The 27,381-nt window shown below is 53.4% G+C and overlaps 4 protein-coding genes across 7 annotated transcripts in view; 3 read left to right on the top strand and 1 right to left on the bottom strand.

Moving 5' to 3' along the window:
• The first annotated feature begins 6 nt into the window (after window positions 1-6).
• ZMYND19 (zinc finger MYND-type containing 19) lies at window positions 7-9,374 on the top strand. 2 transcript variants are annotated; one of them, XM_035015348.1, is made up of 6 exons: window positions 7-108; window positions 1,200-1,259; window positions 2,364-2,470; window positions 3,113-3,253; window positions 8,420-8,600; window positions 8,775-9,374. In XM_035015348.1, the coding sequence occupies exons 1-6, from the start codon at window positions 58-60 to the stop codon at window positions 8,916-8,918; spliced, it is 684 nt and encodes a 227-aa protein (XP_034871239.1). In that variant the 5' UTR covers window positions 7-57; the 3' UTR covers window positions 8,919-9,374. The 2 variants fall into 2 exon arrangements, with proteins under 2 accessions (XP_034871239.1, XP_034871240.1); XM_035015349.1 differs by lacking the exon at window positions 1,200-1,259.
• A 4,312-nt stretch (window positions 9,375-13,686) lies between these two features.
• DPH7 (diphthamide biosynthesis 7) lies at window positions 13,687-24,610 on the top strand. Its single transcript, XM_035015350.1, has 9 exons — window positions 13,687-13,939; window positions 15,067-15,200; window positions 15,594-15,681; window positions 17,197-17,288; window positions 17,699-17,871; window positions 20,758-20,827; window positions 20,951-21,016; window positions 21,276-21,448; window positions 23,932-24,610. Exons 2-9 carry the CDS (start codon window positions 15,193-15,195, stop codon window positions 24,384-24,386), a joined length of 1,125 nt encoding a protein of 374 aa, XP_034871241.1. The 5' UTR covers window positions 13,687-13,939; window positions 15,067-15,192; the 3' UTR covers window positions 24,387-24,610.
• A 1,181-nt stretch (window positions 24,611-25,791) lies between these two features.
• MRPL41 (mitochondrial ribosomal protein L41) lies at window positions 25,792-26,702 on the bottom strand. Its single transcript, XM_035015351.1, has one exon. The coding sequence runs from the start codon at window positions 26,594-26,596 to the stop codon at window positions 26,189-26,191; it is 408 nt and encodes a 135-aa protein (XP_034871242.1). The 5' UTR covers window positions 26,597-26,702; the 3' UTR covers window positions 25,792-26,188.
• A 141-nt stretch (window positions 26,703-26,843) lies between these two features.
• The window catches only part of PNPLA7 (patatin like phospholipase domain containing 7), a 64,516-nt gene continuing 63,978 nt past the window's right edge, over window positions 26,844-27,381 (top strand). The window contains exon 1 of one of the 3 annotated variants that reach the window (XM_035015353.1): window positions 26,844-26,906. The gene's annotated coding sequence lies outside the window, so the exon portion shown is untranslated. Of the gene's footprint in view, window positions 26,983-27,381 lie in introns of all 3 variants that reach the window. The other 2 variants (XM_035015352.1, XM_035015354.1) reach the window with 2 other exon arrangements.

Below are 27,381 nucleotides of genomic sequence, written 5' to 3' on the forward strand. Positions count from 1 at the left end.
GTCCCGGCCCGGCGCCTCCCGAGGGAGCGGCGCCGCCGGCCGAGCGCAGGCCCGGCCATGACCGACTTCAAATTGGGCATCGTGCGGCTCGGCCGGGTGGCCGGGAAGGTGAGCGGAGCGGAGCGCGGGGCCCGGGGCCGGAGCGCGGGGCCGGGGCCGCGGGGCCGGGGGGATGCGGGCCGGGCGGGCGGGCGGGCTGGCGGCGGGTCCCCGCGGGCCAGGACGGGGCTGGCGGCCGCGGGCAGCGCAGCGCCCTTCCTGGGCGGCCCGCTCGCTCGTTGGCGAGATAGTGTGCGTGCGTCTCAGTGCCTGGCAGTCCGTAGTGGGGTTTCGCGCAGGGTTCCCGCTGCCGGCGGTGGTCGTGTCCGGACGAGCCTCGGTGGGCCTCCCAGAGCAGGGCCTCCCTCTGCTTCTCTCCCTTACCTGGCCCCGCCCTCCGCGTGTTCGAGGCTGGGGCTTCCTGGCACCTGTGGGCATTGAGGCTTGGCTGTTTCCAGGAGCCGGCCGGCCGTGCAGCTGCTCCAGCCACGGACCTTACCCTGGATGGGAACCCTGTTCCCATCACCAGCGGCGGAAGCTTCTGGTGGGAGAGAGGAGCAGAGGCAGTCAGATGAAGGTAAAACCGGCTTAGATCTTAGAAAAAGGCTTTCCGAGCAAGAATGAGACTAGTCCGTTTGGGGGACTGCTTGCTGCCTCTCCTGCAAGAGGAATGTGGCTTTTTACCTGAGGAAGGGTGGGCTCCCCGTCAGCTCTGAGACCCCTTCTAACTCAGTGACTGGTTGTGTTGATATCACCCCCTAGAACTGTTATTTGGAACACTTCAGGCAGAAAACAAACAATTCAGTGTGTACTGCCACCCGTCTTAATAAATAAACGTTAATTGAAACCTTCTGGATGTTCTGCCTCAATCCAGGGCCCCTTCCTCTCTTCTGCGGAAGCCGGCCTCTCCGATTAGGTTTATTGGCACGTTAAAACACACAGCTTAGAGGTTAGCCGGCTCAGTGGCACTTAGGGTTTAGGCTCGTGTGGATGGGAAGCGAAGCCTGATACCCGCTCCTCTGGTGCAGTCCTGAGTGGGAAATAGCCACCGGCTTTTTGGGGTAGGCTGCCTCATGTAGCCGGAAGGGGCCATTTCTGTCTGTTACTGATACTTTGCTGTGACCCTGAAGGTAACGTTTTGAAACATGGTTAATTTCCAGACCAAGTACACACTGATAGATGAGCAAGATATCCCGCTGGTGGAGGGCTACTCCTTTGAGGTAAGGGTGGCTGTTTCTCTGCTGGCCTGCTTCAGTCAGAGCCGGGGAGGGTCATGAGGGATGGGTTTTAGCCCCTGTGAGGGCAACCTGGCTTTCACTGTCCAGTGGAGCCCTACCACCACCACTGTGATGTTGGTCCTCCCCCACTTTCACCCTGGTGGCTGACTCTTTCTGAAAACAGATCAAATTGTGTCATGTTTGTGATTGAATGTTCAATTGGACAAGCTCTGACTCCCTAGGACACTGTCCAGTGCCACCTCACCTTTCCTCTGGCCTGGCCCCACCGTCCCTCCTGTGCCCTGGTGCTCTCCATTCTCTCATCTTCCTGAGCTCCCTTGCCTTCTGCTGTTCTCTGCTTGATGAGCTTCTGTTCACTGGCCAGTCCTTACCTACCGGCCCCTCCCCTTTGTAAATCCTCCAGGAGCCTGTGGACCCACTGCACTTTCATCTCAGCCCCTCATGCTTTTATAGTGCAGATGACCCTTGAACAACATGAGTTTGAACTGCACAGGTTAACTTAGATGTGGGTTTGGCTTTTTTGGTTTTGGGGTTTGCTTTTTTTTTTTTTATAAACATACTCCAGTACTTTCTTTTGAAAATGTTTTCTTTTCTCTAGTTTTAACTTCTTGTAAGAATATAGCACATGATACCTGTAACGTACAAAGTATGTATATTAGCTGTCTCTGTTATTGGTAAGGTTTCTAGTCAAGAGCAAACTATCAGTAAAGTATCCGAAAGTTAAAAGTCATATGTGGATTTTCAACTGTGTGGGGGTTCAGTGTGTCTTACCCCTGTATGTTCAGGGGTCAACTGTTAGTTACTTGTTCAAGGATTTCTCTCACCGAATTGTGGGTTTTTTTCTAAGAATAGGAAAATTTATTTCTCTGTGTCCACAGTCTTCTGCAGAGTGGTTTGTGAGTGTGTGCTTGTTGGGATACGGGGCTGGCTTCCATGTCTGGGAGCCTCTGCAGAGCCCTGGGTCCCAGAAACAGGCCTCATTATGTGCCCTGGCTTGTTTGTTTCACTTCATTTCTTTAAGAGGGATTCAAAATGTAGCTGAGAATCGGAGGCTTTGTAACAGACCTTTTCCTTGTTTTTTCTCAGGCCCGGATGGAAGTAGATGCAGATGGAAATGGTGCTAAGATATTTGCGTATGCCTTTGACAAAAACCGAGGAAGAGGGTCAGGAAGGCTCCTCCACGAGCTGCTGTGGTAGGTATTTTCCAGCTGCTTGTTTGCCATTTGGGTCCTGCGTGAGCCATGTTGTGTACAGGGTGCATGGAGCCTGTGGAGCAACCTGCCCTTGTTGACACAAGGTGCTTTCCCCGAGTCCTGCTCCCCCTACCATCCCTTGCCTACTTTTGTGTCATTGCCGCAACCCGGAGGAATTGCTCATTTGCGTCTTGTACCACTGATGGAGCAGCCTAAAAGTGCACTTGCTGCTCAGCTACTTGCTCCAGACACAGCCTCCTCTGGGGTAGGGTGGGGTCTGCTCCCGCTACCGTGTTCTTGCTGAGCTTGTTAGTGGGATGTGAGGAACGACCAACACCTCTCCTGGCGTCCATGGTGGAGTTCCAAAATGCTTCGAAATACTCAGGTGAGGTGTTCTCTAGGCTGTGTGTTTGATAGTTGGGGGTTCCATCCTGGCTTCTTGCAGCCTAGCTCTTAAATCAAGGGCCTGAACTGGCAACGTGGTCCATCTTGTTTGGCCACAGACTCACATACTTGGATTCCTCTCAGCAGCCTTGCTCCTGACTGTCCCCATCAGTGTGGCGAGGGGCCAGTTCAGACCCCATGGCTGAAGTGTTTGGGAAGGCCTGAGGCGGCTGATTGCGAGAGTTGTCTGTTTCCTAGGGAGCGGCACAGGGGAGGCATTGCTCCCGGGTTTCAGGTGGTGCACCTCAATGCTGTGACTGTGGACAACCGCCTGGACAACCTACAGCTGGTGCCTTGGGGCTGGCGGCCCAAAGCTGAAGAGACATCCAGCAAACAAAGGTGGGTCTCCTCAGGGCTTCCTGAAGCCAGCGGAGGTGCCTCCGGGGGGAAAGCCCTCCTCCAGGCTCTTGTGTGTTTTTGTTTGTTTTTGTTTTTTGAAGATTTTATTTAGCACCTGGGTGGCTCAGTCGTAAAGCGTCTGCCTTCAGCTCAGGTCACCAAGCCCTGCATCAGGCTCTCTGCTCGGCAGGAAGCCTGCTTCTCCCTCTCCCATTCCCCCTGCTTGTGTTCCCTCTCTCGCTGTGTCTCTCTCTGTCAAATAAATAAATAAAATCTTAAAAAAAAAAAAAAAGATTTTGTTTATTATTTGAGAGAGAGAGAGCACAGGGAGAAGCAGGCTCCCCGCTGAGCAGGGAGCCCAACGCGGGGCTGGATCCCAGGATCCTGGGATCATGACCTGAGCCGACAGCAGCTGCTTAACCGACTGAACCACCCTGGTGCCCCATCCTCCAGGCTCTTGTTACCAAGAGGGCTCATGTCTCTACTCTGCGTTCTGATGCTTCTGTGAGAGTGGAGACCTTGGTTATTTTCCCTCAAAGTGTGGGACCCTTGTTTTCTTCATGGGGGTGGGATACCATTTTGATGGTTATATTTTGGGTTGGTTTTCTAATGATTGGCTCTAGTGGGGAGAAGGGTTGTCTGGGCTGGATGCTTGCACATGAGCAGGACTTCTGCTCCATACCCCTGAGAAAAGTTGGACGTCTTTATCTTAAGGATGCCCCTGTACACACACATGCGTCTTTTTGTCATGCTCTTTGTCTAAACACCTCACCTAGGTAGTGGTTTAAAAGAAGCAAGACATGGGGCACCTGAGTGGCTCAGTTGGTTAAGCAGCTGCCTTTGGCTCAGGTCATGTTCCCCGGGGTCCTGGGATCGAGCCCCATGATGGGCTCCCTGCTCAGCAGGGAGTCTGCTTCTCCCTCTGCCCCTCCCCCCTGCTTGTGCTCTCTCGCTTGCTCTTTCTCGAATAAATAAATAAGTTCTTTAAAAGAAGCAAGGCAATGTGGTTTGGGGACTCTGCTGTTCAGCCTCCACCTCTGTGTGGTCCTGAGAACAGTGCTTCTGCTCAGGATAGCATAGGTATCCCACTTGGGCAAGTAGGATGCTGAGAGCAGTTCCCATGGCCCCAAGAACAGCCCAGGTATGAGCTTCATGGAGCCCTTGGGAAGAGCTGGGGAACCAGCAGGATGGGAGTTGGGAGCTGAAATGAGCCAGGATGTTCTTGGCCATGTGTACATCATCTCTGGGCTCACAGGGGCTCTCTGGGGTTTGTGCATGCCCTCGGGCCTCTGGGAAGCGTCTTTCATCAAACAAAACGAAGACAGTGTTATCAACAGAAGGGTAAGGGCAGCTCAGGAGGCAAATCAGCGTCCATAGATTTTCTCCTGGGTTGTCCAGCATGGACGCTTGTAAAGTGTGAGCACTGGGACCTGCCCCTACAACACCAGAGAGGTTTCCCCACTGCAGACCTAGAAGGCACTGTCTACCCCTTCACCCAGCAGTGCATCTGCTCCTTCCAGGACCTCTGGGTTATGAAGTCTGTCACTTTAGGCCTTTGTGTGACTCATGATTTGGCCAATCTGTGGCTGAATGTTACATTTACTCATCTGAACACCCTTTATGGTTATAAGATAACCACAGTTGGGAACACGTTTGGGAAAGGGTCCATTACGCCCCAGGCTACCCTGTCCAGTGGTCTCTGCCGGGTCATGGCCTGGCTGCCCCCATTCTCCGCTAAGCTCCTCCTGGGAAGCCCAGGACTGAGGCTGTGCTCTTGAGGCTCTCTCCTTTGTGACCTCCGAGGAGCCGATCTAGTGGTGCCATCCTTAGTTTGTCCAAGGCTAGGGATTTAGACCCTCGGCAGTGGTCACACCATTTGTGGGTCAGAGCCAGCCTGAGTGCAGCCCGAACTCCCAGCTGGCCTGGGCATTGTGTGTCCTTCTGTTTCTCAGCTGGTGGCCTCCACATGGCTGGTTCTTATGGTGGGAATCGGCCTGTCTGTGAGGCCAGGAATATGGCCAGGAACATGGATTCTCCCAGGCCTGCACATCCCGCCTGGCTTTCCTTCCGTGTGGGGGCCACAAGGGCGGCTCATCTGTTGGGGGAGGGAAGGGCCTCTTTGTCAAAGTGTGTTTTCTTTCCTTGCTGCTTTTAAAAGCCGGCTGGGGCCAAAACTTGCCTCTGTCTTGTAGGACTTCATTGAAGGGCTCAGAAGGCAGCCAGCAGCCTCCTACCTCCTGACTCTTCCCTTTAAAAAATTTTTCTTATTCTGGTAAAATGCATATAAGATTTACCATCTTAACCATTTTTTTTTTTTAAGATTTATACATATATATATATTTTTAAGATTTTATTTATTTATCTGACAGAGAGACAGCAAGAGAGAGAACACAAGCAAGGGGAGTGGGAGAGGGAGAAGCAGGCTACCCAACGAGCAGGGAGCCCGATGTGGGGCTCGATCCCAGGACCCTGGGATCACGACCTGAGCCGAAGGCAGACGCTTAACGACTGAGCCACCCAGGCGCCCCAAGATTTATATATTTTAGAGAGAGAGTGTGCATGTGTGAGTGTGTACCCAGGGGTGGGTGGGGCAGGAAGGGGCAGAGGGAGAGGGAGAGGGAGAGAGAATCTCAAGCAGGCTCGGGCTGAGCGGGAGCTCCATCCCACAATCATAAGATCATGACCTGAGCCGAAACCAAAAGTCAGGCACTCAAGTGACTTCGCCACCCAGGTGCCCCCATCTTAACCATTTTTGAATGTTCAGTTCAGTGGCATCGAATACACCCACATGGCTGTGAAACCATCCCCACCATCCATCCGTTTTTCAGAACTTTTCCATTGTCCACCCAAACACAGACCCCTCCCATCCCCAAGCCTCCACCCTCCCGTTCTCCGTTTCTGGATCTGATTTCTCTAGGGCCTCCTGGGAGTAGAATCCTGCAGGATTTGTCTTTTTGTGACAGGCTTATCTCAGCACAGTGTTGTCAAGGTCTGTCCGTGGTATTGCCTTTGTCTGGATTTCCATCCTTTTTAAGATTGAATGATAATCCATTATATTTATATACCCCATTTTACCTATTTGTGTGTTGACGACAACGGACACTTGGGTCATTTTCGTGTTTTATCTGTTGTGAATAATGCTGCCGTGAACATGAAAGTACAAATGTCTCTTTAAGATCCTGCTTTCAGGGGCGCCTGGGTGGCTCAGATGGTTAAGCGTCTGCCTTCAGCTCAGGTCATGATCTCAGGGTCCTGGGATCGAGTCCCGCATCGGGTTCCCTGCTCCGCGGGGAGCCTGCTTCTCCCTCTGCCTCTGCCTCTCTCTCTCTGTCTCTAATGAATAAATAAATAAAATCTAAAAAAAAAAAGATCCTGCTTTCAGTTTGTTTGAGTATATGCCCAGCAGTGCAATTGCAGGATTGTAGGATAGTTTTATTTTTAACTTTTTGAGGAACCACCATAATGTTTTCCACAGTGTCCACCGTTTTAAATTCCCGCCAACAGTGCGCAGGGGTTCCAGTTTCTCCACATCCTCGCCAATACTTAGTACACTCTGGTTTTTGTTTTGTTTTGTTTTAAGGAATAGTCATCCTAAAGAGTGTGAGGTGATATCTCATTGTGGTTTTGATTTGCATTTTCCTGATGATGAGTGATGATGAGCATCTTTTCATGTGCCTGTTGGCCATTTGTACGTCTTTTTATAGAGGAGTGTATTACGGTCTTTTGCCTATTTTTAGAGATTTCTTTATTTATTGGGGCGTGGGGGAGGGAGAGAGCAAATCTCAACAGACTTCCCACTGAGCATGGAGCCCAGTGCTGGGCTCAGTCTCATGACCCTAAGGTCATGACCTGAGCTGAAATTAAGAGACGCTTAACTGACTGGGCCACCCAGGCTCCCTTTGCCTCTTTTTAAATCTGGTTGTTTGGTTTTTTTCTTGTTGAGTTATGGGAGCTCTTTATATATTCTGGATATTAATTTCTTATCAAATACATGATTTGCATATATTTTCCCTCATTTTGTGGGTTGCCTTTTTAGCTCTGTGGATAGTGCCCTTTTTTTTGTTGTTCTTCTAAGTAAGCTTCAGGCCCAACGTGGGGCTTGAACTCATCACCCCAACATCAAGAGTTAATGGCCTCTGATGAATCACAGACCTGTACCCCTGAAACAAATAATACATTATATGTTAAAAAAAAAGATAGTAGGAAGGGAAAAATGAAGGGGGTAAATCGGAGGGGGAGACGAACCATGAGAGACTATGGACTCTGAGAAACAAACTGAGGGTTCTAGAGGGGAGGGGGGTGGGGGGATGTATGAGCCTGGTGATGGGAATTAAGGAGGGCATGTTCTGCATGGAGCACTGGGTATTATATGCAAACAATGAATCATGGATCACTACGTAATGTATGGTGATTAACATAACATAATAAAATAAAATTAAAAAAAAAAAAAAAAGACTTATGGCCTCTACCCTACTGACTGAGCCAGCCAGGCGCCCTGAGGTCCTACGTTAAAGTTCTTGATCCATTTTGAATTAATTTTTGTATATAACCTAGTTTCTCCAGGCCTGGCCCCCATGGGGGTGGTGGGGTGAAGGGGGTGTTAACCTGCTCCTTTGGAACCCAGCACCAGGGCGGGCTGCTGACTGTCTGCACTTGTCCCACCCAACCTGTGCTCCCGTAGGGACTGTTGGGGTGCCTCAGTTCTAGCATCGGGTGGGATTCTTGAGTTGTAAGCTTCTGGTCCACTAAGGACATAGAGCAGCTCACAGCATCGAAGGGCAGGTGGCCGGGGCAGAAGCACGTGCCTCTGGGGCCATGAGCAAGGAAAAGGGATTCGAGGCCTTGCTCGGGTGGCCAGACTTGGCCATGTCCCTGTCCTGAGACCCCATGTTCTCTCTGCCTGCCGTGTGCCTGTCAGTCCCAGATTTGGGGGGATTGAGGAGTGAGGTAGACATAGCCCTGCTCTGTACCTTTTAGTGGGTGGATACCTGATGTCACACAGAGATAAGCCCCACTACATAGTTGGGGGGGGTGGCCAAAGAAAAGCCAGGTTGTCGTAAAAACCAAGCAAGGGTAACAGTTTGTCCTGGAGTCATGTCATTGTCATGTCCCTGCTTTGACCGTGTCTGGCTGGAGTGTACCGAACCGTCTGCTTTTCCTTTCGAGGGAGCAAAGCTTATACTGGCTGGCGATCCAGCAGCTTCCCACTGACCCCATAGAGGAGCAGTTCCCCGTCCTGAACGTGACCCGGTACTATAACGCCAACGGGGACGTGGTGGAAGAGGAGGAGAACTCCTGCACCTACTACGAGTGCCATTACCCTCCCTGCACGATGATCGAGAAGCAGGTACCAGTGCGGCCGCGAGGGCTGGCCCACACCCCGCTGTCCTAGCCCCTCTCCAGCGTGGCGGCTTCAGGGCATGGGGGTGCCGGGTCCTTTCTGGTTGGGACGTGGCGTCTGCCCCACAGCCGGCCCCGTGGTGCGACGGCGAAGCCACGGTGGTTGTGTGTGTGCTTTCAGCTCCGCGAGTTCAACATCTGCGGGCGCTGCCAGGTGGCCCGGTACTGCGGCTCTCAGTGCCAGCAGAAGGACTGGCCAGCTCACAAGAAACACTGCCGGGAGAAGAAGCGCCCCTTCCAGCACGAGCTCGAGCCAGAGCGATGACCGGGCTTCCTGAGCTTCCTTGGGCGCAGCAGACACGACTGGTGGTTGACCTGAAGGTGTGAAGGAGCCGGTGACGCGCACCCAGGGCCGCCGCCACGGAGGCCCCTCGTCGTGGGTACTTTGTGTGGGCACAGCGCTCCCCGCGGTGTTCCGCTCCAAGCAGAGACAGCTGGGGAGGCTCCCACCAGGACGCTTCTCATTATTTATATGTTAATATGTTTGTAAACTCATGTACAGTTTTTTTGGGGGGAGGCAGTGGGAGGGTTAGAAATTACAAATAGAATCATTTGCTGTAATTCTCAAATGGCAAACGGTCGGGCCACATGTTTAAAAAGTCTAAAAAGTGTCACGTAGCAGAAGCTTCTCCCGGGCAGCTGCAGCCCCGAGGAGCGCGGCCTGCATGGGGCCGTATCTCCAAGGCACAGTAAAGGGGTGGAATCATCGAGTGCCTCAGCCGTTCTGTGCTCTCCTTTTTGCCTTTAATGCCGTCGAGGTTTATTTTGGAATGAATCAAGGTGGTCCGGGCGTGGGGGGTGGGGGTTGCCTTTATTCCTGGGTTGAGAGAGAGGAGGCAGGCAGGGAACGTGAGACCAGACTGTGCTTGTCCCGTGGCAGGAGTTCCTGGGGGTGTTGGAGTAGGGGCAGGAGTTCCTGGGGGTGTTGGAGTAGGCAGCCCCGTTTAGTGGGCATGGAATGTTCTCGGCCCTGGCACAGGTAAATTCTCACCTGGATTCATGCACTGAGTGGCGGAGCTTCTGCCCAGCAGACCCCCTGAGGTCCTGCCTGTGCATTGGAGTAGCCGGGGTGAGTGAGTGCTGCCTCCCTGTCTACTCTGCTGGGCTCCCTCTCCCAGGGAGCCACAGGTGTCCGAAGGCTGGGCGGTGTCTCCTCCACCTTGCAGAACCACCTGAGGGCAATGAGCCAGGCTCTGCGCCTGGGAACTTACTGGTCTCCAGATCCAGCCAGTCAGCCAGCCAGCCAGCCTGCTAGAGGCTTTACTTCCTGGGAAATTGAAGGCTGGCCATTCCACCTGACTGTGTGTCCTGGGCCATCCCTTTCCCCATGTTGGTCCCAGGGGTTCCTGCTACGCTGTCCCTGGTGCAGCTCTTCTGTCATCTTCAGTGCGTTCCATCTGCCTTGTGTGTTTTCATTTCCCTGGCTGGGGACAGCCTCTTAGTGTCCTCGGTTTGTGAGTTGAGCTTCTGGTAGGTTCTTTTGCAGTCCTGGGGCAGTATGTCTTGGAGAGCAGGACTGGGGAAATCAGGTGAAGACAACATACAGGGCGCAGGAGGGCTCATTCCTAACTCCGAGGGAGGGTCTCTGAAGGTGAGAGAACCCCACCTGCTCCCCTTTGCCAGTCTGTGGGTTAGGTGCAGCATATTTTCTAGGCCAGGGACATCTTTGCTCCATAGGTGAGGTCTACTCTAGGTCTCTCCTGACCCTAGGTTGAGTAGTAACGGGGGCTCAGAAACCTACTGGGGAGGGGGATATGTGTGACCCAGAGAGACAGTCCTGCAGACAGCAGTTGGCTTGAGCCCTTGAGACGTTCCGAGGGCTGGTGTAGGCCGGCATGTTGGGGTTTGGGTGGGCTTCCAGGCGCAGGGCCTTGAGTGTGCGCAGGCAACGTGCTTTCAAAGGCTCCTGGGGTGAGGAGGCACCAGACCAGAGGCTGGATTTTGCCTGTGTTCTTTGTGTGTGGGCACTTCAGCCTGTCTGCATCCCCTGACCCGCACACATTGTCCTGTGGTCAGCTACTCATCAGAAAATTACATCGAAAGGTCTCAGTGGCCCCGTAGGACAGCGCACCAGGTCCTGACACACGACTGGTCTCTTCCACGTCCCGCGGCTCATCTGGAATAGCGTTGGCCGAGGCGTTGCTGTCCACTGTGGCTGCTTCAGGCAGGTGCTGCAGCTGGTAGCTGTTCCCTATCCAACTGGGCTACTCCTCTGGCCTGTGTGTTAGAGACCCCCCCACATCTGTGCTGGGGAAGTGGGCTGGAGCTTGGAAGGTGGCCACAAGGTTCTAAAGCTGCCTGTGTAGTGACTCCTTCCCTTTGCTTTCATCATTGCTGTGGCCCCCTGGAGTGCACGCTGTCATGAAGGTGCTATAGGATCCATAGACCGCTCTCAATCCCTGTTTGCTTCCCTTGTCCCTTCTCTGATACCAGCCCCTGGTTTCTTTTCTCCTCTGATGGCCCCCAGTCTCTTGATCTTTGTAGCTATGCATCTGAGAGTAAGGTTAACATTCAGATGGTTAAAATAAGGGACTTGTGTAATTGTGGAGCTGCTTGACTTTTAAGATTTTTATTTATCTGAGAGAGAAAGAACATGATGGTGGGCGGGGGGAGGCAAAAGGAGAGGGAGAAGCAGACCCCTGATGTGGAGCTCCATCCCAGGACCCTGGGATCATGACCCGAGCCGAAGGCAGACACTTGACTGACTGAGCCAGCCAGGCGTCCCTGACTTTTTTTTTTTTTTTTTAAAGATTTTATTTGTTAGAGAGTGCATAAGCAGGGGGAGTGGCAGGCAGAGAGACAAGCAGGCTTCCCACTGAGCAAGCAGCCCGATGCGGGACTCGATCCCAGGACCCCGGGATCACGACCCGAGCTGAAGGCAGACGCCTAACTGGCAGCCACCTAGGCATTCCCCCCGCCCTTTTTTTTTTAAGATTTTATTTATTTAAGGGAGAGAGAGCACGGGCAGGGGGAGGGGCAGAGGGAGAAGCAGACTCCCCGCTGAGCAGGGAGCCCCACGCGGGGCTCGATCTCAGGACCCTGAGAGCATGACCCGAGCCAAAGGTAAACGCTTCACTGAGCCACCCAGGTGCCCTGACTTTTTTTTTTTTTTAAGATTTTTTTTTAAAAGTAATCTCTATACCCAGTGTGGGGCTGAAACTCATGACCCTAAGATCAAGAGTTGAATATTCTACCAAATGAGCCAGCCATGCTCCCTTTGACCATTTCTTGTACCAGGTACAGGTGTGTGGTTCTCCCATTTTGGACAGTCCTGTTTCTTCCTGATCAGTCAGCTGCCCTCTGAGCTGCTGACTCACAGCTGTATTTCCAGCCAAAGCCCTACTTCAAAAACCACAGGCTGGGTACCCAGGTATCCATGTAGATTTCAACGTCAGCCTGTCCAGTTACCTGGGGCTATCATAACAAAGTATCACAAACTAGATGGCTTAAAACAACAATGTATCATCCCATTTGTGGAGGTCAGAAGTCCCAAATCAAGGTGTTGGCAGGACCATGCTCCCTCTGAAGACACATGGGAAAGGCCTCTCCCAACTTCTGGCAGTTTCAGGTGTCCCTTGCCTTGTGGATGCATCATCCCCAAACTGTTTTTATGTTGTCTTCCCTGTGTGGGTCTGTCCCTGAGAGACCAAATCACCCCTTCATAAAGGTAGCAGTCATATTGGATAGGGCCCACCTTAATGGCCTAATTTTAACTGGATTACCTCTGTAAAGACCCTCTTTCCAAATGTCACATTCTGTGGTGCTGTGGGATAGGACTTCGACATATCTTTTTGGAGAGACACAACTCAGTCCATCCTTAACAGTGCCCAAAGCTTGCCTTCCCCAAACCTCTTCTGTAGAATATGTTCATTTTCGTGAATGGCAGCAGCGTCTGCTCAGTCTCCCAGATCAGATCCTGGCTGTGCTGGGTGTCCTCCGAGCCCTGCCCCTTGGGCCCAGATGCTGGCTCTTCTCCAGGCCCTCTGTCCACCTTCCGCCCACCACCCCAGCCGGCGGCGCATCAGGCACCCCCAGCTGGCCCTGGCTCCTTTCTCTGCTGTCCTGGCAGGCGGGTCTTTGCGTCCACTGGTGCGCCGCACTTCTCGCCGTACCCGCAGCCCCCCTGGGATGGACGTGAGGGACAGAGGGCAGGCATGGCCAGCCCCTTTGGACCCGACCCTGGACTTGGCTCCCTGAAGGTGTAGGCCCTTTACTCACCCCCACTTCTATTCCCCGTTTTCTCCTCTCCCTCCCCTTTCTAAGAGCCCAGCTCTTCTGCGATTGCATCTGGATACTCCGCTGTCCCTCCAGACCCGCGTGGGGCCCGCTGAGGTCCGCCGGCCGGCAGGAGGCGCAGGAGCCCGGCCTCACGCGAGGCGGCAACGGCGGCCGGAAGTCCCGCCCCCGGTGCCCCGGAAAAGGGAGGGAGGAGATTGCGGAAGTAAAAGGGACCGGCCTGGAACTTCGTTTTCTCCTCACCGCGGCTTCGACCCCGACCCCCCGGTGGTACCGCCGACCTCAGCCCCGCCCGCGACCCCCGCTCTCAGCGCCGACCTCAGCCCCCGGCCCCGACCCCCACCCTCACCGCCGACCTCAGCCCCGGCCCCGATCCCCGGTGTCACCGCAGACCTCAGCCTCGACCCCGACCCCCACCCTCACCGCCGACCTCAGCCCCGGCCCCGATCCCCGGTGTCACCGCCGACCTCAGCCCCGGCCCCGACCCCCACCCTCACCGCCGACCTCAGCCCCGACCCCGACCCCCGTTGTCACCGCCGACCTCAGCCCCGGCCCCGACCCCGCTCTCAACCTGGCCTCGCCACCCCCGCTTCGCCACCGGGTCTCCTCTGGGTCCTCGTCTGACTCCTGGGAGACGGGAAGTCGCGTCCGGCTGTTGCAGGCGGTGGACACGGAGTACACCGCGGACTCGGTGGAGTGGTGCCCGCTGGAAGGCTGCAGGCACTTGTTGGCCTGCGGCACCTACCAGCTGCGGAAGCCGGAGGAGCAGCCCACCGACCCTGAGAGCGAGGTGTGCGGTGCCCTTCTGGCCTTAGGCGGTCTTGACCGCGGCTCTCTGGGTGTGCGCCCCCCGAATGGCGTCTCGAGCAGCAAAAGCGCCGCTCCTCTTTCAGGCGAGGTCTCGGGAAGGGCGGGAAAATACTGCAGACGGGCAGAGCCCACCACAAATGTTGAGGCATGTCTGGCCTGCAGTGGGGAAGGCTGGAAGAGAAAAGTCTGTGTGGACTCACACGGGAGATGAAGATGTGACGTTGGTCTTGTGGTCAGAAGGTAGGTTAGAATGGGCATCTTTTTTTAAAGTTTATTCAGGTAAGTAATCTCTACACCCAACATCATGCTGGAACTCACAGCCTTAAGAGCAAGAGCCCCATTCTCTACCAACTGAGCCAGCCAGGCGATTGGAATGGGAATCTTGAGTACCTTATATGCAGGTGTGGCTCAAGTTTATGGATGAAGCCTAGAATAAAGAAAAAATGGGAATTGGAAGGAGCTATACCTAATCTCTCGAAGGCATCTATTCAGACGCAAACCAGGACACTTAAAAGAATGAGAACTGGCACTCCAGCAACAGGTCTAGGTCAGGACCTTTCAGGGCATCTGGGTCTTGTGGCAACCCTACCATAGCTGGTCCCTATTAGCCCGCTTAGAAGGAGCATTCTAGGGTGCCTGGGTGGCTCAGTTGGTTAAGCGACTGCCTTCGGCTCAGGTCATGATCCTGGAGTCCCGGGATCGAGTCCCGCATCGGGCTCCCTGCTCGGCGGGGAGTCTGCTTCTCCCTCTGACCCTATCCCCTCTCATGCTCTCTCTATCTCATTCTCTCTCTCAAATAAATAAATAAAATCTTAAAAAAAAAAAAAAAAGAAGGAGCATTCTAGGGGCATCTGGCTGGCTCAGTTGGTAGAGCTCAGAACTCTTGATCTCAGGGTTGTGAGTTTGAGCCCCACATTGGGTGTAGAGATTATTTATATAAAACTTCAAAAAAAGGGAGCATACTATGCTGAGCCCAGCAGAGTTTATCTGCCTGCCCACTAATAGTATAACAAGAGAAGAGACATTTCTCCAGCTCAGAAAATCAGGGATATTGCTTCCAGGTAGAGTTCCAGAGTCTTGTTTTGTTTTGTTTTGTTTTTTAAGATTTTATTTATTTGAGAGAGAGAACGAGCAGGGGGAAGGACAGAGAGAGAAGCAGACTCCCCGCTGTGCAGGGAGCCTGACATGGGGCTCAATCCCAGGACCCGGAAGTCATGACCCGAGCTGAAGGCAGAGGCTTCACCTACTGAGCCACCAGAGTCCCGGAGTCTTGGCAAGCCTTTTCTTTCCCTTGATTCCTTTTCCCATCCCTTGGGTCCCTCGGTATCTATTAGGGTAATCAGAGAATACATCTGCATTTTTTGTAGAGTGGACTGGACGTTGATGAGCCTCAAGTCCGTTTAGGTCGTCTCTACTTGTATAGTTTCTATGAGGACAGCCCTGCTTGCCCCCTGCTTGAGATCCAAAGAAGAGATACTTCTGCAATCCTGGACATGAAATGGTATAATGTTGATAACAATTCCTCTTGTCTGGAATTTGTCAAGAGTATCCGTTCATTTAATCAGGGAGCCTGATGCCTGTCAGCATTCAATAAGATGGGGAAATGTCTGAACTTTTTCATTTCCTTATTGTTCTGCCCACCTGTTGGCACTTGGAGGGTACAGTAGACTTGGGCTCCTTTCATTTGTCAGTTTCCAAGTCCTAGGGTTGGTATGAGTCTGGGAAGTGATGCTCGTTTTCTGATTGATAAGCTGGGGAATCTTGGAACAGAATTGTAGGCCACAACCTGGTTTTGGAGCTGAAATTTAAATAATAAGTTACTGAGGTGCATAATGCTCTCCTGTGCTGTGGGTGTATCCTGTGTTCTGACTGGCATATGAATTCTCTCCCTCAGGTGCCACATCCCGGTGGCCGGCCGTGCCCTCTTAGGTGTGGCAGATGCTGGTGGGTCCATAGAGCTACTCTGCTTGGTGGGATCTGAGGTCAGTGACTAGGACCAGGAGTTGTCCTAGTGGGGGGCGGAAAGAATCTGAGTGGAGAGGGTTTGGGCATGAGGCGGTGCTGCTACAAACCTTTTTGTAACATGATTTCTGTTCAATGGCAAACTTTATCATAAAACATCCTAATCTAGCATGCAGTCTATTTTAAATTATTGGGTTCTGCATCTAACTCTGAGAAGAGGTCACCTATGTGTCACCAGTGGAAGGGCTGAAGTGACAGGGTATTTTTTTTTTTAAAGATTTAGATACTTTTAATCTTTTTTTTAAATTTATTTATTCATTTGAGACACAGAGATACAGAGAGAGAGAGAGAGAAAGCATGAGCAGGGAGAGAGGCAGAGCGAGAGGAAGAAGCAGGCTCCTCGCTGAGCCAGGAGCCCGATGTGGGGCTCGATCCCAGGACCCTGGGATCATGACCTGAGCTGAAGGCAGACGCTTAACCATCTGAGCCACCCAGGCGCCCCAAGTGACAGGGTATTCATTCACCTGTCAGTGGATCTGAAAGTTCTTCTGTACGGAAAGCCTGGACCAGCATTCTTAGGTTCATGATGCTGGGGCCAAGAATAGCAACGAATTCTCTGTGTGAAAGTGGTATTTGTCACCCATAATTAGGAAGGCGTATGTTTCCCATGTGGCTTTCGCAGAGCATTTGGTATTGATCAGTACCACGTGTTTGCAAAATGACTGCATCTGATTGTTGAAGGATCGGGAGAACTGGGAAGTCCTGTAGTCGAGGGAAGTCAACAGCCCACAAGACCAAGCCCTCACTCGGTGGGAGGGACACACATTAATGCAGGTGTGTGGGACTGGAGCAAGTCCCCTTGCTGTTGGAGTCATGGCAGCTGAGGGCTTGTGTGTAAAGGGCCTTGCTGCAGCCCTGTCTGAGGAATGAGGGAGGGATAATCTGGGGAAGACCGTGGGCCCACGAACCAGGTTCTGGCAAGAGCAGATAGCCTGCAGAGAGACCCTGAGGAGGCAGCCTGCTAGGAGCCTTTTGAGAGTGTTAAGCACTGTCCAGCTTGCCTAGGTAATAAAGAAACTTAAATGTATCTTAGAAAAGAGAAACAGCGTTTAATGGCTAGTTGTGGCTTCTGAAACGGAAACTAGGGGAAAGATCCCGTTGTCGCTGTCCCTGAAGACAGAGTGTCCCAGCATCCCTTGAGGCGGGGAGACGTGGGGAGTGTGCGCCAGTGGTGCTTCCTGGAGCCCATGTAGGTGGTGGGGTTGTGTCTAGGAGTGCGTGGACAGCGAGGGGTTCTGAAAAGCAGACCCACTTCCACTCAGGTCACATGTGTGGGAAAGTCCTCCTGCAGGTGTGTGAGCTCCTGGAGAGCAGGGGCCAGGCCCCCAGTGTCCTCAATCTGTGATGAATCAAGGACTAACACACTTTGTTCATCTAGTAGTAGATGAGGGAATGATGGCCACCTGAGCTAGAGGAATCGCCTTTCCAGGGTTCTGGGCTGTTTCCCTTTGATAGGGCTCTTTTCTCTCCAGTAGAATGCTTACACACTGCAGCCAGTTTCCAGCTGTGCCCTGGGGAAGCAGTGTCTGGCCCTGTCTCTGGATTGGTCCACCGGGAAAGCTGAAAGGTAGGGGCCGGCGTTGGTGAGGGACCCCAAGTCTTTCCTCTGAGAAGTCTTTCGTCTCTTCATGCAAGAGAGGATTGAAACCCTGCACCAGCCTTGACTGTGGCTTCCCAGGCCTGGGAATATCACTACCAGTCCTAATCTAGAAAGAAAACATTCCGACTTTTCAGATAAAAGGGATGGTGTTTTCATCAAGAGAAGCTGACATGGGTTTATTTTGACAAGTGAAGTGGTAGTTTTGGTTTCTGCCAGATGCCCAAACGTCTTAAAGGGCAAGTCCATGGACCAGGTCCATGGAGAACCTCTCTCTTGACATGTATTGGAGTGTCACCAGTCGGGAGCCAGAAGAGGGTGATGAGTTTGGGTCAATGAATAAATTCAGCTGGGTTTCTCCATTGGTTCCCTGTGTCTAGGGCCAGTGACCAGCCCTTGAAAATCATTAGCAGCGACTCCAAGGGGCAGCTGCACCTGCTAGAGGTGAATGAGGCGGGGCCAGCACTGCAGGAGGTGGCCACGTGGCATGCCCATCACTTTGAGGCCTGGGTTGCTGCCTTCAATTACTGGCAGACAGAAATCGTTTATTCAGGTTGGTACTTCTCCGCTGGGTGTCGGCCCCGTGAGGGAGGGAGGGGGCAAGTGTGGCACGGCAGGGCCAGGACTCCGGGCGTGTCGGGATCTTGACCCTTTGTGGAGACAGAAGCTGTAGTTGGTACTTGCTGCTTACCTGTTGAGGCTTTGCGGGGTCTTGGGTAGCGCTGACCACAGTGTTGGAGCCGCGGGAGCCCTGTCTCCTGCCACTCTTGGCACCTGGTCCCTCGCTCCTGCTGTGAGAAATCCAGAATTCCCGCATTTCCCGCTGCTGTTTCTGTGTCCAGTATCGACTTTGTCATGTAGGATTTCAGGCTCGTCTCCTCCCGTTTTGGATACAGGTTACCTTCCCGAAGAGAAGATAGGGTTGATTTCCTGATATTGTGAGTGGTATGTATTGTGGGTGCTGATGTGAGAATGAGAAATTACTAGAACTAGAGGTTGCAGGAGCCAGGTAGCTGTGGTCGGCCTCTCTTGGCCAAGTGGGGAGGACTCATGGGACATGGGAGGCGGGAGGTGGGGGCATTGGCCCCTGAGAAAAGGCAGAAGGGGAGCTGCTGGATTTGCAGAGAGGCAGAGAAAAGATCTGACCCTGGTTTCCTTCTGCATCCAGTTGCTGGTAGTGTGCTAAGCTCCACAGTGAGCGGTGAGGCCAGGGACATTCTGTTGGACCGTAGGGCGCTGCATGGTCTCCCCCTTTCTGCCAGAACCGCTCTCACTCAGCTCCTCAGTGGCCTGATCCAGAGAGCACCCTCTCAGCAACATTCCCATGCTGACCCCGTCCTGGCGCCGTCTTTTCCTTGGGTTACCCTGGACTTTTCCTCTTCTTTCTGATTGCTCTTCATTCTACTTTGCTGGCTCCTTCCCTCTGCTTGAAAGTGTTCGTGTCCTCTGGGGCCTCTCTCTGGTGCTCTTCTCTCTCTGCATTGTTGCTCTCCTGACTTCAGCTACGGTCTCTGTCTTCCAGAAACAACTGCATTTTGGTTACTTAAGCAGACCTCTCTCTCTCTCTCTCTCTCTCTCTTTCTTTGTGTGTGTGTCTCTCTCTCTTTCTTTCTCTCTCTCTCTTTCAAAGAAATTTTTCTTATTTATTTTAAGTGATCTCTACACCCAGGGTGGGGCTCAAACTCACGACCCTGAGAGTTGCATGCTCTTCTGACTGAGCCAGTGAGGCACCCCAAGATTTAATTTTTTTAGGTCTTCTTGTTCTTGGATTATACTACCTTGAGGCTTAGCTAATTCAGAGCAAGGGTATTGTGGGGGCTATGATTTAATAATTCAGCACCAACTCGTTTATTCAATGAATGTTTATGGAGCATCTACTATGTGCCATGCACTGTTCTAGGTGCTTGAGATCCATGAGTGAACAAGACAGACAAAAGTCCCTGCTTCCACTGAGCTTACATTGAGAGATGGGCAGCGGTCATGGAGCACAGCATATAATGAGTGAACAGAGGGCACAGTAGCTCAGAGGTGATAAGTGCTTTGGGAAGAAGAAAGGTAGACCAGGGTTGGGGGACTGGGGTGGGGGCAGGGGCAGGCTGTCCTGTTACAGAGCATGGTCACTGTAGACAGAGGCCTAGGGCAGGAGTGAGCCTGCTTCACGAGGAGAGCAGCAGGACCAGAATGGTGGGAGGGGTGGCAGAACAGAAGCAGGTGAGATCAGGCCACAGGAAGGACTTTGGCTTTTGCTCAGAATGAAATAGGAACAATAGCAGGATGTTGAGCAGAGGGATGACATTTTCTGACTTACATCATAGAATTGAAGGGGATCTGCTTCGCTAATGTGTTGAGTAGAGACTGCAAGGAGGTGGGGGCAGAGCCTGGAGACCTGCCATGCGGGTGGGGGCAAAAGGGCCTCAGACCAAGTTGGGAGTAGTGCACACAAGGGAAAAGGGGTAGGACTCTGGATGTATGTGTGCAGGTGGGTGAACGTGGGTGTGAGACGGGAGGGAGCAGCGTGTAAAGAAGCCACAACCAGGTTTCTCTGTAACTGAGCCACAGGACCGCAGCTCGTGTTGGGGCGCCCCTGCAGGCCTCGTGCTGGCTCTGCTGGTCTGCTTACTTGTAGGTCACATTCATGCCGTAGCCCTTCTGTCTGTCACAGGGACCTGCGGCGTGCTCAGTAACACCTGTTGGATGGGCAGGTAGTTGAATGGAAGGTGGGTAGGTGGTGGGCAGGTGGGTATATGGAAGCACAGACGGTTGAGTGGATGGATGGGTGGAGTGGTCAGACCCAGGTGTTTTTCTTTTGCTCCTCTTCATCCTCCCTGTGGGTCCTGCTTTTCAGCCTTGCTCCCTTTCCTTCAAGATAGCCACCAGCACCCTGTATCTTGTTGTTGCTTTTCTTCAAAGACTGTGCATTATGGTGCCAGCTTCCCCCTTCTTCCTATTTTTTCAGTTCCCCAAGACAAGCAGGGGTCCTCTTTACTGTAAGGTTACAAAGGGCACTTCCCTTTAAAACACATGGGGGTGTGCTGAAGGTTCCAGAAACTTAAGAAGTGCTCATGTTTGCTGCCTTCTGCATGCAATTCTGGTTCAGAGTTCTTTGATATGGCAACTTTGGTTTGCGGCAGCCAGGAGCATTGATTGCTGGAGTCTAAAGAGGAGCCCCGTTAGCCATGTTGTGACCTGGAAATTCTTTCCCTAACTTCTTGGGCTTCCCTTTTATTCCTGTAGCCTGAGCCCCCCAGCCTTTCCTGTCTTCCCCACGGGGGCCCTCTCCAAGTCTGAAGACACAGTTCTAGCACAGGGCTCTTCTGCCTGGTGGCAACCTGAAATCACCCAGGAAAAGTCATCCACAGGGATTGCCCCACGGGCAGAAATTCCCTCCCTGAGGAGTGGCTGCCTGCTGTTGTCAGTGGATCTTTCTGTTCCCACGCAGGTGGGGACGACGCCCTTCTGAAAGGCTGGGACACCAGGACACCGGGCACATCTGTGTTCACTAGCGAGAGGTAGATTATCAAGGGCTAGCCCTCGGCATGTAACACCAACCCTCCTGTCCCTCCTCCGTGGACTTTCCACTGGAGACGTGCCCCTGCGTGGGAGCTTGCTCAGGCCTTGACTTTTGCCTACAGACACGCCATGGGTGTGTGCAGCATCCAGAGTAGTCCCCATCGGGAGCACATCTTGGCCACAGGAAGGTGAGTCCCTTAGGGTTGGGTCACAGGGGTCTGTCTTCCATCTTTCACTTCCTTTTCTCATGTTGACCGTTGCAATGTTGTTGAATTGGACCAACTCTTACACCAGAGTGTGGCTATCTGGGCTTGGGGGAAGGGACTTTGTCCTATAGAGGGATGAGTGGTATGGGTTTCTCCAGGAGTGTCCCCTGCCACCTGGGGGCCGTGGGGGAAAAGTGGGCATTGGTTTTCCTGCGTGATCCCTGTGCTCGGTGGGTTTCAGCTATGATGAGCATGTTCTGCTGTGGGACACTCGGAGCATGAAGCAGCCATTCGCAGACATGCCCACGCAGGGCGGAGTGTGGAGGCTCAAGTGGCACCCTTTCCACCATCACCTGCTCCTGGCAGCGTGCATGCACAGTGGCTTTAAGATCTTCAACTGCCAAAAGGCGATAGGTGAGTAGGGGCCCCTTGGCAGCCAGGCCTGGGGTGGGGGTTCCCAGTTTTCCTGTTCCCTTGCTCTGCACGTCCCCAGGCTCACACCACCATCTCACCAAGGCCCATAACTGGGCCAGCCTCGAGCCTCAGTCTGCAGCACTCTGCTCCTTAGCCATGGGTCTTACCTGACCAGCTCAGTTCTTCTGATACCTCCTGCCATTCAGATGTTCTCTGCCCTCTTAGGACTCTGCTCCAGAAGCATTCCAGAGCTGTCCTTGGCCCACCTCCTGCCACGTCTTCCTGCCTGTGCAGTGTGGTGGTCTGCATGCTCTCATGTTCCCAACATGCTTCAGCTCTCTTCCCCTTGCTCCCTTGCTCACTCTGGGCAGCTCCCAGCACTGGTCAGACCCAGTTCCACTTGGGCCTGAGCCACACAAGGGGGTTGGAGGGAAAGAGTAACCCTGTGGGGTCTCACTTTAGGTTGATGTTACAGTGGGTCCTTGGAGTTGCCAGGCGAACCGTGGACTTTCTCCTGCCAGCCATTCTTTACTGTCAGAACTTTTTCACATTTTCTTCTCTCTTCTCAAGCCGCCAATGCCCCCTTTCCCTCCTCGTTCTGTTTGTGATCCCCCTCCCTCCTTGTCCATACAAAGAAGTGAGTAGAGACACCACCTGGCCAGAGTGGCTCTGAAGCCCAGTCTCCTCTGCGTGGGACTGCGCTCCAGGCTTCCTGTTTTGTGTTTTCAGTTCCTCCAACTGTTGCGCATCCGTTCTGGTAGTGACGCGAACATGCAGTTCTCAGCTGGAAGCCTTGTGAGATCTTGTGTGTTAATGTGGGTATTTACAGTAAGAAGTTGCCCTCTGAGCACTGCTTTTGCTGCATTCCATTAGTTTTGGGGTGTGGTATGTTTTCGTTCATCTCCAGTACTTTCTAATTTCCCTTGTGATTTCTTCTTTGACTCGTTAGTTATTTATGAGTGTGTTGTTTCATTCCACATTTTTGTGACTGGCCTAAATTTCTTTGTTACTGATTTCTAATTTTATTCCTTCATGGATTCCTTTTAAGTTATTGAGACTTTATTGTCGGTTCATGTGTGGGGGTCAGTCCCAGAGAGCGTTCCGTGTGCTCTTCAGAAGAGTTTGCTCTATGGCCCCGGGCAGAGAGCTCTGCAGATTCTGTTCACGTGCTCTGTTGGTTTTCTGTCTGGTTGTTCATTATTTTTTTATTAAAAAAAAAAAATATATATATATATATACAGATATGTAAATATGTATATATATTTTTACAATTTTTTTAAAGATTTTATTTATTTATTTGTTAGAGAGGGGGAACACAAGCAGGGGGAGTGGGAGAGGGAGAAGCAGGCTTCCCACTGAGCAGGGAGCCTGATGTGGGGCTCGATCCCCCATGATCCCTGGGATCAGGACCTGAGCCGAAGGCAGGTGCTTAACGACTGAGCCACCCAGGCGCCCCATTACCATTTTTTCTACGTTTTAAAATTAGCATTCTTTTATAAGGAAGAGCTTTCTTTTCTCCCATAAATCTGTATTTATTAATTGTCCATATAGATTCATGGCTTTTATGTTACTCAGTGGGCCATAAGGTGTTATTGTCATTACTCATTATAATGTTCACATCATCCTAGGGCTTTCTCATGAAAACCCCCTGAAGCCGTCTCCTGTGTGTGCCACATGTCCCTACTGATTTTTGAGTACTTCCCTCGATTTTTGGCCACCAGGCCTTCCAGCTGGTGACAGTTTTCTAAGTCCACACCCCAGGTCACTGGCCACTAGTTTCCTGTAGCTGCTCTTGCCATCCTTGGCCTTGCCCTGGACCCTAGACTATCTCAGGTTTGGCAACACCTTGTCATTTCTTTCTCTGGTTGAATGTTGCTTTCAAACTTTTTATAGCTAGACCTCTTTCCAGTCCTGCCCTCCAGCCTCAAAGTTGCCATAGCAACTCACCATAAGGAAAATGCTTAAACTCTTTAGTGACTCCTTTCCAAGCTCAAACCCAGACTTTATGGAGCATGCAGAACTCTGCATGATTGTCACCCTCCAGACATGTGTCGCCACTCCCTGATGGCATTTCAGCCACGGGCACTTGTGGTTGCCCAGATGTGTCCTGTTCTATCTCTATACTTCACACATGCTTGTTCTCTGTTTCTCATGCATCCCTGTTGCTCCCATCTGGCTACCTCCTTTGTCCTTTGCTTTGAAGTCTTCACTAAGAGACTTTTGCCAAGTCCTCCAGCTTGGAAAGGCACCCTCGCCCACGTGCTTCTGTAGCAGATTTCTCCCTCAGGCACACACGCGGTGCACTCCCTGCAAGTGAAGGTCTGTTTTTCTTCTCATCCGTCCACATCCCAAGGGTCCCTTTGTGTGACACACAGTGGTTGCTGACTCTGCTTTTAGCAGAGTCTCCCTTTGACAGTGGGCAGGGGCCATTGGTTGGAAGTGATGAGATCAACCCTGGGTAACGTCGCATGTTCTCATTCCAGAGGAGAAGCAGGAAGCCTGCACAGTCTCTGTGTCCCATATGTTGCCCAGTTCACTGGTGTATGGAGCTGACTGGTCCTGGCTCTACTTCGGCCATCTGTCACAGACCCACCAGCTGTGCTGCTTAGGGGCCTTTCCCGACAGCAACTTAGGAGCCAAAGCCTCACAGCTCTACAGCCTGAACGCTGTACGTCAGTCACCGGCAGCCTCTTCTCATCGTCTAGCAGAGGATGAGGAAGAGGGTCATTCCAAACTTCAGAGCAGCAGCAGACCAAAGACGCCTCTCCATCCACTCACAGAGGACATGACGAAGAGCGGCAGCTGGTACCACGCTGCAGGGCCCAAGGTCTGTGACTGTGACCTCTCTCTGGAAGCAGCGAGCTTGGACGTTGACCTCCTAGCTACTTGCTCCTTTTATGATCACGTTCTTCACCTCTGGAAGTGGGAGAGCAGCTGAGCTAGGGAAGAGTTTGGTTGAAGTCATAAAGACCATTTCCACAAATAAAACCCAGAGTGTGACTCTGAACTGCCCTCAGACCATCTCCTTGAGAGTCTTCCTGTACGCCACAGGTGACCGTATAGGGCTCAGTGCACCTTACGGGTTCTACAGGGTGAACAAAGCAGCTCTTGGCTTTCTAAATAAACCTTATCTGCTGCGGCAAGTGGTGACTCTGCCTGATAGCAAGGAGTCTGCTATTGTGGGTGTGGAAGGGTCTTGGTTCCCAGCTCAAACTTCCCAGTTTCTTGTGTGCATAGGGACATTTGGCTCTTTGTACTCATTTAAATGAGCTAAATGAAAGTGTGTGTGTTTTTTTTTTTAAGATTTCATTTATTTGAGAGAAGAGAGAGAACGCAAACAGGGAGGGTCAGAGGGAGAGGGAACAGACTCCCCACTGAGCAGGGAGCCCCACGCAGATCTCAATCCCAGGACCCCAAGATCATGACCTGAGCTGAAGGCAGACGCGTCACCGACTGAGCCCCAACAATAGTTTTTTATTTTATTTTTTTGAAGATTTTATTTATGTTTCAACAGAGGGAGAGAAACAGCGAGAGAAGGAACACAAGCAGGGGGAGTGGGAGAGGGAGAAGCAGGCTTCCTGCCGAGCAGGGAGCCCGATGCGGGGCTCGATCCCAGGAGCCTGGGATCATGGCCTGAGCCGAAGGCAGACCCTTCACCGACTGAGCCCCCAGGCGCCCTAAAAGTGTGCTTTTCCTTAAAGCCTACTTAACAATAGTTTTACATGCACATTTAAAAAGATCACCTCATCATGGCACCAGATGTGCTTATCAGTCTCCTATGCTGATAAACAAAGGGAAGTGTATACACATTGAGTTGCCTTATCGTGTCATAAACTTGAAATAGGTTAGTGTGGTGGACTGATCCCTCCTCCCCCTTGCAGCTTTAGTACCTGAGTGGCTTCCAAAGCCTGGACACGAGTAGCTTGAACACATAACTGAATTTGTGACTCATGTGACTCCCACAGACTTCATTCTTGTCTCTGTGGAAGAAACACGTTGAAGTGCAGGCCCGTGTGGAGTCTGGCAAATCTTCAGTAGGTACTAATCTCGTAAGCAGTTGGTTCAGAGGCAGAACACATGCACAGTTCTTTAAGATCTTATTTCTTTGAGAGAGTGTGTGTGCAAGAACAAAGGGGGCAGGCAGAGGGAGAAGCAGACACCCCTGCTGAGCAGGGAGCCCAAGCAGGACTCCGGCCCCAAACCCCAAGACTATGAACTGGGCTGAAGGCAGACACGTAATGGACTGAGCCACCCAGACATCCCAGAAAACACACTTCTGTTTTTTGCATTCTTTTCTGATGAAATATAGGGCAGCGCACGGAAGAAACTACTGTGCTAAAATGATCGATTCCCAGCTAATGGCGCATTTATTTCAACAGAATTTGAACCCTCCTTTAGAGTAACGGTATTTAACATAAAAGCCAAATATTAGGCAGAACACAGAAGACCAGAGGGGCTGTGCACAGAAACAGGCGAACCCAAGGGGGAGAGACCAGGTTACTGGAGGTCTGCCCCCAAAGCAGCCGCGAAGCACGTGCTCGTTGGCTTCGGGGGTGAAGAGTGTGCGCTGTCGCGCGGCACCGCGTGCCCCGTGCGTTCTCCTCCTCCTGCGAGCCGAGCCGTGTGTTCTCCCCAACAGCGGGCGGTCGGGGGGCGACGGCTGCCGGCCTCGCGGGAGTGGGTCTCCAGGGTTCCGCCTCGGTCCCGCCACCTCACGAGGACCACAGGCCAAAGCCGCCCCTAGCGCGGGAAGTTCTTGGGGTGCAGCTGGAAGAGCTTGCCTTCCTGGGTGGGCTCGAAGCCGTACTTCTCCAGCCGCGCCGGGTCCAAGGCGCCGGCCCGGAAGTCCTTCTCGACGGCAGGCGCCACCGCCTCGCGGAACAGCTGTCGGGCCGTCAGGGGCGTGTCCGCGCCCGCCGGCGCGCGGTAGTTCACGTAGGGCTTGAGCCTGAAGCCGGCCAGCTCGGGCACCACCAGCTCCGGGACCATCTCCTTGATCTGCACGAACTTCCCGTCGCGGCCGTGGACGCCGGTTCCCTTGGCGCCGCGGCCCTTGTAGAAGGTGCGCGGGCCCCGCTTACTGGTCCACCTGCTCATGCGGTCGGCGCCCCGCACCACGACGCGAGCGGCCCCGCTCAGGAGGCCCATGCTGACCGCGCGCCACGCGGACGCTGTCGCACACAGCTCCACGCGCCGCGATCAGCCGCGCCGCCCTCCGCTTCCGGCGCCCCCGGCGGCTTCCGGCGGTCAGCCCGGCTTCCGGCGCCACCCGGCGGCTTCCGGCGCCCCCGGCGGCTTCCGGCGGTCAGCCCGGCTTCCGGCGCCACCCGGCGGCTTCCGGCGCCACCCGGCCTCCGCGCCGCAGCAAGAGCAGCTCCGATTGGCGGCGCTGCGTCCAATGCACAGCCTCGGCCCTGCGAGTGGGCGGGACGTCCGGGCCCGGCCAGTGCGCTGGGAGGTGCGACGTCCGCGGCGGGGCGGCGGGGCGGCGGGGGTGGTGGCGGGGGCGCGGGCGGCGGGAGCGCGCGGTCCCGGTGAGTCACCGCAGAGCGCCCCGAGATGGCGGTGCCCTGGGCCTGGCCCTGTGAGGCGGGGTAGCCGTCAACGCCCCCAACCCCTGCCGGGACGCACCCTGCCCCGCAGGCCCTGCCGGCCCTGCGCCGCGTGGTGGGAGGCGGGTCCCCCGGACGTGAGCCACCAGTCCCAGCCCCGACGCCCGTCGACCCCGAGCCCCCAGCTCCGAGGTTCCCCGACCCTGAGCCCCAGCCCTGACGCCTGTCGACCCCCAGCCCCCAACCCAGACACGACCGCGAGCCCCCCAGCCTCGCTGTCCCCAAACCCAAACCCCCTAACTCCGATGCCCCTTGGCCCCGACACCCGTCAACCCTGGCTCTCCAACCCCCGACGTCGGCCAGCCCCAACGCTGTCAACCC

Source organism: Mirounga leonina, unplaced genomic scaffold, assembly GCF_011800145.1.
Source record: "Mirounga leonina isolate KUSES-001 unplaced genomic scaffold, KU_Mleo_1.0 Mir_170, whole genome shotgun sequence".
Classification (NCBI taxonomy): Eukaryota; Metazoa; Chordata; class Mammalia; order Carnivora; family Phocidae; genus Mirounga; species Mirounga leonina.

Excerpts from the sequence above, each read along its gene's own strand:
- ZMYND19 (XM_035015348.1), top strand. The coding sequence starts at position 58 with ATGACCGACTTCAAATTGGGCATCGTGCGGCTCGGCCGGGTGGCCGGG. Across the intron at positions 109-1,199 it reads TCGGCCGGGTGGCCGGGAAG|ACCAAGTACACACTGATAGA; the intron begins GTGAGCGGAGCG and ends GTTAATTTCCAG. Across the intron at positions 2,471-3,112 it reads CTCCTCCACGAGCTGCTGTG|GGAGCGGCACAGGGGAGGCA; the intron begins GTAGGTATTTTC and ends TCTGTTTCCTAG.
- DPH7 (XM_035015350.1), top strand. Across the intron at positions 15,682-17,196 it reads TCTGCTTGGTGGGATCTGAG|AATGCTTACACACTGCAGCC; the intron begins GTCAGTGACTAG and ends TCTCTCCAGTAG. Across the intron at positions 17,289-17,698 it reads TCCACCGGGAAAGCTGAAAG|GGCCAGTGACCAGCCCTTGA; the intron begins GTAGGGGCCGGC and ends CCCTGTGTCTAG.
- MRPL41 (XM_035015351.1), bottom strand. The coding sequence starts at position 26,596 with ATGGGCCTCCTGAGCGGGGCCGCTCGCGTCGTGGTGCGGGGCGCCGAC.